At 41.9% G+C, this 12056-nt stretch overlaps 1 protein-coding gene across 1 annotated transcript; it reads left to right on the top strand.

Moving 5' to 3' along the window:
* The first annotated feature begins 4522 nt into the window (after nt 1–4522).
* On the top strand, nt 4523–6254 carry RBMXL2 (RBMX like 2). Its single transcript, XM_045065868.1, has one exon. The coding sequence runs from the start codon at nt 4835–4837 to the stop codon at nt 6017–6019; it is 1185 nt and encodes a 394-aa protein (XP_044921803.1). The 5' UTR covers nt 4523–4834; the 3' UTR covers nt 6020–6254.
* Nucleotides 6255–12056: the final 5802 nt, after the last annotated feature.

Here is a 12056-nt window from a genome sequence, read left to right as displayed (position 1 = left end):
GGCCATGCCTCATAAGGGCATCTCTCTTATTTTACAATTTTTTTTTATTTATTAGGTAATCTCTACCCCAACATGGAGTTCAAACTCATGACTCCAAGATCAAGAGTTACATGCTCTACCTACTGAGCCAACCAGGTGCTAGATACCCTTGGTAAATCTTCCATTGCTTTTTCACCTGACCATATGGCCAGGCCAATGGACACCATCCATGAGTCAGTATCATTGTTCAGTTCTTCAATCACCGCTGAAAAAGCAGCATGTAATTCAGCCAACCACACTGATTTGTTTTTACCCTCCTCAAAAACAATTTTTAGCCTTCTAAAGAGGATGCTGCCCATTTACCTTGGAACTGCCATCCAAAAACCAAGCAGCTCCTTTTTGGTCAGTTGAGAACTGTTTACAGGGCACTGTTAATAGAAGAGAATCTTGCAGCTCCTCATGTGGTCCCAAAATCAGTCCCAGGGGGAAAAGTCTGCTTGTCTTGCTTGTGAATCTACTGGGTAACTTGCTGCATTCCTCTGATGGCATATTCCTCTACAAACCATTTCCATTTTGTTATATAAGTCTTCTGGGCACTGCCCCTCCCTATTAGTGTGTTTCTGTGACCTCACCCTATTATCAGTGTTATTTCTGGTTGAAAGATTATTTTTCATTTAAAAAATTTAAAATTATGGTTAAATGCACTTAATGTGAAGTCTACCATCTTAACCATTTTTAAGTGTACCGTTCAGTAGTGTTAAGTATAATTGTGCAACCAATCCCTGGAATTTTTTCATCTTGCAAAATTGAAGCTCTGTACCAATTAAACAACAACTCATTTTCCCCTCCCTCCAGTCCCTAGCAACCATTGCTCTACTTTCTCTTCCTATGAACTTGACCATTCTAGATACCTCGCATAAGTGGAATCATTACTCAGTACTTATCTCTTTTGTGACTGGTGTGTTTCACATAGCATAATGTCCTCAGGCTTCATCCATGTTGTAGGTAGTGTCAGAATTTCCTTCCTTTTTCAGGCTAATATTACATGTACGTATATACTACATTTTGTTTATCCACTCATCTGTGCATGGATAGTTGAGTTGCTTCTACCTCTTGGCTATTTTGTGAATGTTGCTACGAACATGGGTGTACAAATATCAGAGACCCCACTTTCAATTCTTTTGGATATATACCCAGAAGTAGATTGGAGATCATATGATAATTCTTTTTTTTTTTTCCCCTGAAGAACCACCATACTGCTTCCCTAGTGGCTGCACCATTTTACATTACTACCAGCAGTATACAAGTGTTCCAATTTCCCCATGTTTTTGGCAACATCTGTTCTTTTCTGGGCGTTTGTTTGTTTTGGTTCTTAGATAGTAAGCATCCTAATGGGTGTGAGGTTATATGAGTACTTATATACTTCAGTCACAGCGGCAGTTTCAATCAATGTCTAAGAGCAAGCTAGTAACTGCCCCTCAAATGAAACTCTCTAGTCCAAAGTCCCAGTAGTCATTACTGCGGGGCATTCACAGAGTTTGCCATAAGCTCCAGTTTACATTCCACATGGGTCTCTGGTATAGAAAATTCGCCATACCAGCACTCCAGTTTTTATTTTATATTGTGTGGGCTTGGGCAGTCTTACTTGTTGCCATTTAGCATGTCCAACTAATACTGCTTGAAGGGTGGATTTACATGCCTGGAGTTTCACAAAACTAGTTAGGGGAAACTTTGCCATATGCAATATCCACCCACCTAATACACTCAGGTAAAAGAGAAATACAGACCCAGTCACTTCATGTAAACATTCTAGTATTCACCCAAATCTCTACTTTAATCCTATCAACATTTAACATTTCTGTATTCTCTCGATCTGATTACAGCTCCTGTTAGGGATGCACCAGTGGGTTTTGATACCGCAGTGCACAAGGTTCCCTTGTCTAGGAGTCCCAGAAACTACTCTTCTCCACTCCTGCCCATATGTGAAATTTAATCAGGCACCAAATGTATGATTGTATAGATAAACTTATAAACTCAGCATTTATAGGTTAGCCCTAAATAAAAACATTCAAGGTAAGCATTCAAAGAATAGAAATTGAAGTCAAAACTTCCATGTTAGTAGAGAAAAAAGAAAGGAATAAAGACAAATCATTTGATACAAGAGAATGCAAGAAAATTGGGAAAAAAGAGGCAAGAAAGGTGTGGTTAACAAGACACAATAAGCTGGCAGAAAGAAATCTGAAAAATATTGAGCTAAATAAGTATTAGATAAAACAGTAAGATAAAAATTTTATAGATAATGAGGATCATTACATAATAAACATGTTTATCAGAAATACATAGAAGTTCTCAATTTATATATCCAATGTAATCTTAAATTACATGAAGCTAAAAATGTGCATAAAGATAAAGGGAGATTGCCAAATCCACAATTATGGGAAATTTAAGAAACCATTCTCAGTGATAGATAATTCTATCAGATATAAATAGGACAAGCTAGATTTAAACATCTAGGGAAAGAATTCTACCCCCAGTATTTAGAGAATATATTTTCCTCTCAAGCATAAATGGAACATTACGCGCACGCGCACACACACGTGCACACACACAGGTCACAAAGCAAATCTCAGTAAACCCAAAGAATGGAGATCATACAAAGCATTTTAAGAAATAACCTCCAGGGACACCTGGCTGGCTCAGTGGGTTAAAGCCTCTGCCTTCGGCTCAGGTCATGATCCCAGGGTCCTGGGATAGAGCCCCTCGTCGGGCTCTCTGCTCAGTGGGGAGCCTGCTTCCTCTCTCTCTGCCTTCCTCTCTGCCTACCTGTGACCTCTGTCAAATAAATAAATAAAATCTATGAAAAAAAAATCTGTATGTTTGAAAATTTGAAAACATACTTCTTTATAATTTATGAGTCAAGAAAGGAAGAAATGAAAGTGAGACAATGTTGGGACCTGAACAACAGTGAAAACACACCATGTATCACAGCTCAGGACAAGGTGTTAACTAGTACATAGAGAACAAATTTTAAACTTAGATACAGTAATTAGAAGAAACATTTTTAAAAACTCTTAAAGCACTGTCTTATCTAAAAATTTAGAACAAAAAAATACAAACTGTAAATCCAAAGAATGTGGAAAGCAGAAAAGAAAGACAATAGTAGCAAATAAAATCAAGACAGAGTATCAATGAAGAAAAAAGGCTGCTTCTTAGAAAAGATAGAAAACCTCTGGTGAGACTGATTACAAAACAGAAAGCAAAACAGAACACCGCTATCCATAAAATAAAATTTCAAATTAAAGAAAAATTAGTAACTTAGAAAAGTGTATCCTACAAAAACCAAGTCACGAACAAGATTTTTAAAAATCTGAATAGATTCAAAACTAGAAAAAACTTAGGCAAAAATCTTCCCAGCTCAATAAGGGAATGAAGATTTTAAACCAATGCCTTTTATGCTGAGAACTGTAAAATTTCTAAGTGTGAGCAAACAAAAATAAATTTATTTAAAAATAAATACATTCTGACCAGGTAGGCTTACCTCAGAAGTATAATGAGAATAAAATCTGTTAGTGCAACTCATTTCATGAATTGATGTGATGCATTTAACTTATATTTATACACATTAAAATAATCTTAAAACCTTCCAAATATATGCATTAAAGTCGGAAATATCATAAAAATTCCTGTTTTCACCACCTCTTTAAACATTATGTAGCTGTTGAAGTAAACCAATGGAACACATATGCACATGTATATGTACACATATTACATACACAAATACTTCTCATGACTATTCAGTTAACTTTTCACATAGCAGCCTTTGAAAAGCTAAATTGTTATTTTAAAAAGCCCCCAAATACACTACAGGTTTTTTTAGAAAGTAGTTTTAGATGTCAGAATCTCAGGCAAAGCTATGTTCACCCAGTTACTCTTCACACATTCAGAGAATACTGTAAGGAGCAAATCTGAATTGTGTAATTTGTGTGAACTCAAAATGTTCTGTTTCCCTGAGATGTACCTCCTCTTCAGAGAGGAAGAGGCAAGGGCTTTAGCTTGGTCTGCTTGCTCAGGGGTGAGGAATGTCCCAGAGCTCTGTCCCCTTATTTTCCCTAAAGGTGACTTTCCGTGCAGTGTCTTTATATTAAAGGGCAGTACTACATAAAACTATGAGGCCTTTGAAGGCTGGCCGACTGAAGAAAATGGCGCAGAACAGGAAAATGGTGCATCCAAAGAACGACTCCCTCTTTTTCCTAGTCCGCTAACCGACTCCCCCCACCCCCCCGCCCCAACCAGGTCTTCTCTTCCCCACTGATAAGTACAAAATTCTGAATACATTTTAGGTATAAACCGCGTTTTTAAACTTTAAAATTGTTATTTCATTTTTCAGTGGATTTTTTTTTTCCTGTTTGAAAATTGTTTAGGTTACTTGAATCAGAATGCACAATAATTTTCCTCATTAAGACTAATGAATTTTTTTTCTAAATTTTTTTTTTTTTTAAACTAACAGCTTTTCATTTCGCAACTGACCTTTCAGGAGTGAATTAAAAGACAGTAAGCCAGGGACAGGTCAAGAAGCCCAAGTTGAAAGACTTTCCCGGAAGGTGGCCCCCCGGGACCACCAGCCAATCAGGATTAGAAAGAGCCCCGCCAGGTTGCGCTCCCAGACCCAAAGGCACACACCCCAGCGTTCCGCTTGCGCAGCGGGGCCGCACACCGCGGTTCCGGGGCTCCGCGACGACGCGCTGCCTGACCGGTAGGAGCCGCCGTCGACGAGCGACGGGTGCCGTCCAGGCCACGCCGGGTGCCGTCCCCTCGCCTCCCCCCACCCCCGCCACCGATCCCTCAACCGGCGGACATGGTTGAGGCAGATCGCCCCGGGAAGCTTTTCATTGGGGGGCTCAACCCCGAAACCGATGAAAAAGGCCTAGAGGCCGCGTTTGGCAAGTATGGCCGCATCAGCGAGGTTCTCTTGATGAAAGATCGAGAAACCAGCAAGTCCAGGGGCTTCGCGTTTGTCACCTTCGAAAGCCCCGCGGACGCCAAGGCCGCCGCCAGAGACATGAACGGCAAGTCCCTGGATGGTAAGGCCATCAAGGTGGCCCAGGCCACCAAGCCGGCGTTTGAGAGCGGGCGGCGGGGCGCGCCGCCGCCGTCCCGCAGCCGCGGTCGCCCGAGGGGCCTGCGCGGGAGCCGCGGGGGCGGCGGAGGCCCGCGGCGACCCCCGTCCCGGGGCGGGCCGGCGGACGACGGCAGCTACGCGGGGGATTTCGATCCGCGGCCCTCTAGGGCCCCGCTGCCCATGAAGCGCGGGCCGCCACCGCGCAGGGCCGGGCCGCCCCCCAAGAGGGCCGCACCGTCGGGCCCGGCTCGCAGCGGCGGCGGCGGCGGTGGCGGCGGCGGCATGCGCGGGCGGGCTACGGCCGCGCGGGGGCGAGACGGCTATGCGGGCCCGCCGCGCCGGGACCCGCCGCCTCTGCGCCGCGACCCCTACCTAGGCCCCCGGGAGGAGGGCTACTCGCCCAGAGACGGCTACTCGAGCCGAGACTACCCCCGCGAGTTTGCTCCCTCGCCCCGAGAGTACACCTACCGCGATTACGGCCACGCCAGTGCCCGGGACGACTGCCCGTCGAGAGGCTACGGCGACCGAGACGGCTATGGGGGGCGCGACCGTGACTACGCGGACCACCCGAGTGGAGGCTCCTACCGAGACCCCTTCGAGAGCTACGGAGACCCGCGCAGTGCCGCCACAGCGCGGGGGCCCCCGCCTTCTTACGGCGGAGGAGGCCGCTACGACGACTACCGCGGCTGCTCACCTGACGTCTACGGCGGCGGCCGCAACGGTTACGGCGGCGGCCGCAGCGACCGCTACTCGAGGGGCCGCGACCGGGTAGGCAGAGCCGACCGCGGGCTCTCCCCGTCCTTGGAAAGAGGGTGCCCTCCCCCGCGCGATTCTTACAGCCGCTCTGGCCGCAGGATCCCCAGGGGCGGAGGCCGCCTGGGAAGTCGCCCCGAGAGAGGGGGAGGCCGCAGCAGATACTAAGTACCAACAGACTTGGGACCAAAATGCCGTTTTCACAGAAACTAACGAAAAGAAGAGTCTGTGCCCTGGTCAACTACCCAAGGAAGAGTTGTTTTTACCTTTTAAGAATTTTCTGTTAACCTCCTCTCCATGATTTTTGTGCTTTTGGGAGGAAAAAGTTAAAACTCGTTTAATTGCGTTTTGGAATTGTTAACGTTTCTTTCAACAAGCTCATGTTAAAAGTGTAAGACTTGAACCTGCGTACTAGTCTTCTTATATTTTCAAGTAAAATTTCTTCTAAAGGCTTCCTCCCTTCTAAATTTTCTAAAAATGAGACAAACAGTTCTAAGATCTTTTACAAACGTCTCAAAAAATGGAAAAACGGATCATTCTGTTCATTCAAACCAACTAGATTTTTGGGGGAAGAGTGGGAGGGAATTAGTGTATGCTACTCTTTAAGATTTCAGGGTGTATCTTTCAAACCCAGGCTCAGTGTTCCCAATATTTTGAAAGAAAAATGACCAGCAACAACAACAAAAATTACTTAAATGTTTATTTAAAGGAAGTTCTATACACTCTGTAAGTCTTAAAAAAAAAAAAAAGCAAGTGGACAATACTGGCCATATTTTGGGGTTTTTTGCCTTTACATTGGGAGTCTGCAGGAATTCCTGATCCCTTTGTCCCCAAAATACTGTTCATATGTGTTGAACAAGAATGGAATACCAAATTAAAGATTTGGCCAGCCAACCACAGGGATGCGAAAATCCCAGAAAAACATCAATTAATAGCATTTATTTTCACCACCAACAAATTACTAAGAAATAAGTAGAAAATACACCACTAGTGGATTTGGGGATCATATGGCTTCCATTTCTAACTCCAAGCTACTTGCTCTTGGCTCTAGAGCCAGCTGCTGGCTCCTGTGGAGAGAAATAGGATTCTGCCCCCAGGGGTGGAGGAATCAAATGCAAGCAACATCAGAGCTCAGAAGCTCAGAGAGTTCTAAGAGAGCTTGGTATTTCAACATCTGAGGATTTCATCCTGGTATGAGGGACTTGGGTCTGCCTGTTCCCAAAAGGCAAAGGGATGGGTTGAGTGTACTGTTAAGGTGGGCAGAAGGGCTTGAGCAGACAGAAATCAGAGAGGCTTCCTCCAGAGTGCCTCAGGAGGGATGTAACAACCTCCTCTTTCCACCCCAAGCTCAGGGCAAGAAACACCTTTTCCAGTCAGCACCTGTGGAATTTCCCATTTATTTGAGAGAGAGGTAATTGCACAGTCAAGGAGTTCCGGTAGCCGCCAGAGAAAAAGGACCAGGTTAAAATAGTAGGATTCATGTTCTGCGTAATAATTGCTGGAGGAAATAGATGGGAATTTGAACAACAAAGTACTTAAAGAGATCTGAATGTACCACACTCATACACAACTCTAAAAATATGGTTTTTGACAAAATAATAAAGTAGGTGAATTACAGCAAAGGCTGCATTAGTGGCCCAGAAGATCAAATGCAGGAAATAGCTTAAAAATAAAGTCCAGAAATCAATCTGGCAAAAATGTGTAACAGCTTTAAGGAAAAGTTGTTAATGTTTATTAAAGGACCTGAAAGAAGACTAAATAAATGGGAGGTTTATATCATGTCGTGGTTGGGAACAGTTTTTTATTGTAACTCTTCTCAATCTCACCAAATTAATTTGGAAAATCAATACAACTTCAAAGGAAGTTACAACATGACTTTTCCACACAGCTCTCTTCTCTTTCTCGATAATACCTATTTGTTGGTGTGATCAACGATGGAATACTGAATAAAATATTTGGTCAACTGGCCACAAAATGAAAAAAAAAAAAAAACTTCAATTCACTACAAACAAATGATTAAGAAACAGGTAAGAAAAAGACACTATTGGGAGATTTAGCTAACAATTCTAAAAGTTATATGGTGGAATAAAGAGCAAGAAGAGCCAAAGCAATTCTGAAAAAAACAATTAGAAAAGACTTGCCTTACCAGATACCAAAAACTAACTTGTTACAAAGTTAGAGTAATTTAAGCTGCGTGATATCAACAGACATGGATAGCCAGACCAACAGAGCCAAACAGTGAGCCTAGAAACTGGCCCACTTGCATATGAAAACATGATATATGACAGGTAGCTTTGAAAGTCACTGATGAAAGGATGGACTTTTTTGTTGTTGTTTTTGATGGCTGTCTCTTTGCAAAAATATAAAATGAGAATCCCTAACCCAGCATACACAAAAATACATTCTAGATGATTTGAAGATTTAATTCTGAAGAGGAAATTTTCTTAAAACTTAGAAGAAAATAAAGAAGAAATGTATCACACTGGGGTAGAGAACTTTTTAAGACATAAAACACAATCCTAGAAGGAAAATGTTGATAGAATTTTCCACCTTATTAAGATATTTTTTATGATAGGATACTTAACAGTGAAATAGTAAACCATAGATTGGAAGAATTTATTTGCATTGAAATAAGTTCCAAAAGAATGCTTAGGAACCAGTTAGAAAGAAAAACACCAAGAAAAAAAGAGGGGAGCAAAAGGACAGATACCTTTTTGATAGAGGTATAAATTGACATAATCACTGGAAATAATTTTGGCAATGCCTAGTAAAGTTGAAGGGGGTACGTACCTTATGACCCAGAAATTTCACTTCAAGTAGAGGACCTAGAGAAACTTGCACATGTAAACAGGAGGTTTGCTTGAGATTGGACCTTACTGCACTCTTTGAATGTTAAAGTAGAACCAGTCTGCCTGGAGTGGATCAGTGGTGAGGTTTATTCTTACAATGAAGTTCAATGTAGAAGCCACCGTCAATCAACCAGATCCACATGTAACAACATAGGTAAATATCTCAATATTTGTTGGGTGAAAAAGGCAAATTGCATAAATACAGGTGTACTAAAAATATGTGATCAGAGATAAACGAGAAATTGGAAAGTTTACTGTGAGATAAGGAAGGTGGATGAGGAATGGGCTTTAGCTGAACCTGCAGTATTGTTTCTTTAACAGATGAATTTTGAGCAAAAATGGCAATGTTAATAACTTAAATTTCTGTGTCTATACATTAGCATCTCTTTGGTATTCCATAATTTTGATACACATCATACTATAAACTTTAACATGAAAAACAGAGCTTAGCACAGCACCATCATATAATGGCTATTCAAAAATGTTAACTATTACACTGAAATTGTCTTTCAGTTCACTCTTAACAATGACTGTCTCTCTTGGCTATGTTTATGGGTGATACTTTATTCTATTTGACTGCATATAGAACCTCCTGTCCTAGACTGTGCTCACAGCTAGGTCACCATAACCTTCAGGGTGGAACTTGCATATCTGAGAACCAAATCTTAGAGGAAAGTGTAGTTTTTCCCTTTGATATTCTTTCTGAAGCATAATGGTGATGAAAACCTTTTTCCCTTTAACAAAATGCCAATTTCTGAGGAGTAATATCCTGAATATTGAATATTGAATATTAATAACTTTTTAAAAAGTGTAGTGTAAACATTTGGAAATAAAGTCTCCTGCAGAGCTTAGATGAGTTCAAGACGTCATAGCATTCAAAGGCTATAGATTTCTCATGTACATATACAGTAGAGCAGTCTCAATGCTTCTTTACTGGAAATTAATGTATAAAGCTATTCTTGTAGGAAAATATGTAAGAGAGCAATTGAGAACTCTCATAATTGCTTTCATAATAATGAGAGAAAAAGCATACCTGGTATTTTGCAGGACTTACCCACTGGGTCTAATTTAAAGAATGTGCATCTCATAACCAAAACCTTTGTGTTCTCTATCTTGAGCTCAGTCAATTCCTGAGACCCTATCTCCACATTCCTTCTGTCCAAAACAGGGTTCCAGGATCATCGAAAGTATCCATGTGGTAGCTGACAGCATTCCTGAGTGTTTCCCCACCAGGTGAGGCCTGAACATCTTCCATCTTTGATGGCAGCCTGAATCCTGTTGTGGGTCCTAGGGCTCCTAGAGTGCTGGATGTAGACTGCTACGGCAGTGGCTCCCCTTTTTCCTTTGCCTCAGGCCTGGTAAGATGGGGAAGAATTTTCTGCGTATATTCCTTCCATCTGGGACCCCTAATATTCCAGCCTTTAGATTATTGGGGTTCATGCTGCCACCTTTTTAGTCTCTACCTTAAAAAAGGTGATGGGATTTCTCTTTTCTTCTTCACAGAAATTTCCTTTTTGGAGACAGTTACTCTTTCTTTCTTTCTTTCTTTTTTTTTTTTTTTAAAGATTTCATTTATTTATTTGACAGACAGAGATCACAAGCAGGCGGAGAGGCAGGCAGAGAGAGAGAGAGAGGAAGGGAAGAAGGTTCCCCACGGAGCAGAGAGACCCATGCAGGGCTCTGTCCCAGGAACCTGGGACCATGACCTGAGCCAAAGGCAGACGCTTTAACCCATTGAGCTACCCAGGCAACCTCAGTCACTCTGTTCTTGACTTGAGCGGAGTTAAGAACTCACCAAGCAGAATCGGATTGTGTTGCTTTTGCTCTGAACATATAGGATCCAGTGATAGTGGGATTTCTTTTCAGAATTCAGATATTCTGTTTGTGGTGATGTTGTTTCTGATGCTAATTTCTCTTACAGTATGGGACATCTAAAAACTCTTTAAAAATTGTTCTGAGTATAAATATTTTGAGGGTGACATTTAAAATGGGTATCAAGCGCAAAAAATAAACTGTAGCAACCACAAAGCAGTGATGATTCTGGAATGCATTCCACTATTATATTTACTAAAATGCTCAAGGAGTAAGAAAAATATCTGAGGATGTATTTTGAAATTCTTAGGGAGAGCATTAGGAAAACATAGTGAAGCTTTCTTGTTATGTATGGAGGCTGCTTGTTATAGTAAAAAGGTAATCTTGGTCTTGTGTATGAGTCTTCATTCTGTTGTTTAGGTGACTTGGGCAACTTTCTTCTTCTTCTTCTTCTCCTTCTCTTTCTCCTTCTTCTTCTTCTTCTTCTTCTTTTCTTTTTTTAAGATTTTATTTACCTGAGAGAGAGACAGCACAAACTGAGGGGGAGCAGGAGATAGGGAGGAACAAGCAAACTCCCTGCTGAGTGTGGATTCCCCACATGGGCTTCAATCCCGGGGTCCCAAGATCATAACCTGAACTGCAGTGAGACTGAAGTCAGATGCTAAAACGACTGAGCCACCCAGGCACCCTGGGCCATTCTCTTAAAAATTTTGACCTTTAGGGGCACCTGGGTGGCTCAGTGGGTTAAGCCTCTGCCTTCGGCTCAGGTCATGATCCCAGGGTCCTGGGATCGAGCCCCACATCGGGCTCTCTGCTCTGCAGGGAGCCTGCTTCCTCCTCTCTCTCTGCTTGCCTCTCTGCCTACTTGTGATCTCTGTCAGATAAATAAAAAAAAAATCTTTAAAAAAAAAATTTTGACCTTTAGTTTTTTTCATGTGCAAACAATGATGATAGAATTATTTTGATAGTTTAAAATAAGATCATGCCTGTTAAGCAAACAGCACAGTGAGTGGACTTGCGGTGGGGGGGGGTGTCTCATTACAGAGTAGTGCCACGGAGCTCTGCACAGAGCTGTAGCAGACACTTTCCTTTACAATTTATCATTCCATTGACAAGTTAAACAGCTAATTTACAAAAAGTCTTCAGAAAGTTCAGAAAGTTGAGAGTTTTATTGTATTTATGTTCCAGGTGTACTCACCCAGCTTGAAATCTTGGGAACATCTTTGACTCTTTGCTGTTCTCACTCTGCCTCTGCCTTCTGTACTTCTTGATAGCTAGGGTGACCAAAAACAACTAATGGCAGACTGTGTCTCATTCCTAACCAGTCTGAAGGGATGGATGTTATCATGACCTTTTTTTCCTTCAAATTTAGTAGGGTTTGGAATTCTTACTCTCTGGTATTAGATTTCACTTAGATTTCTCTTTACCTCGTAAATAAAACAGCTAATACTGTGCCTGTATTTTAAAAGGCATGGCTGTTGTTATTACCTACGGTTGACCCAGGGCCCAGTGTGCCTCAGGAAGTCCCCGAGTTGCCATACAGT

This window comes from Mustela putorius, unplaced genomic scaffold, assembly GCF_011764305.1.
Source record: "Mustela putorius furo isolate JIRA1106 unplaced genomic scaffold, ASM1176430v1.1 tig00003859_pilon_pilon_pilon, whole genome shotgun sequence".
In the NCBI taxonomy this organism is placed as follows: domain Eukaryota; kingdom Metazoa; phylum Chordata; class Mammalia; order Carnivora; family Mustelidae; genus Mustela; species Mustela putorius.
This window is presented reverse-complemented; position numbering and strand designations above follow the sequence as displayed.

Excerpts from the sequence above, each read along its gene's own strand:
- RBMXL2 (XM_045065868.1), top strand. The coding sequence starts at position 4,835 with ATGGTTGAGGCAGATCGCCCCGGGAAGCTTTTCATTGGGGGGCTCAAC.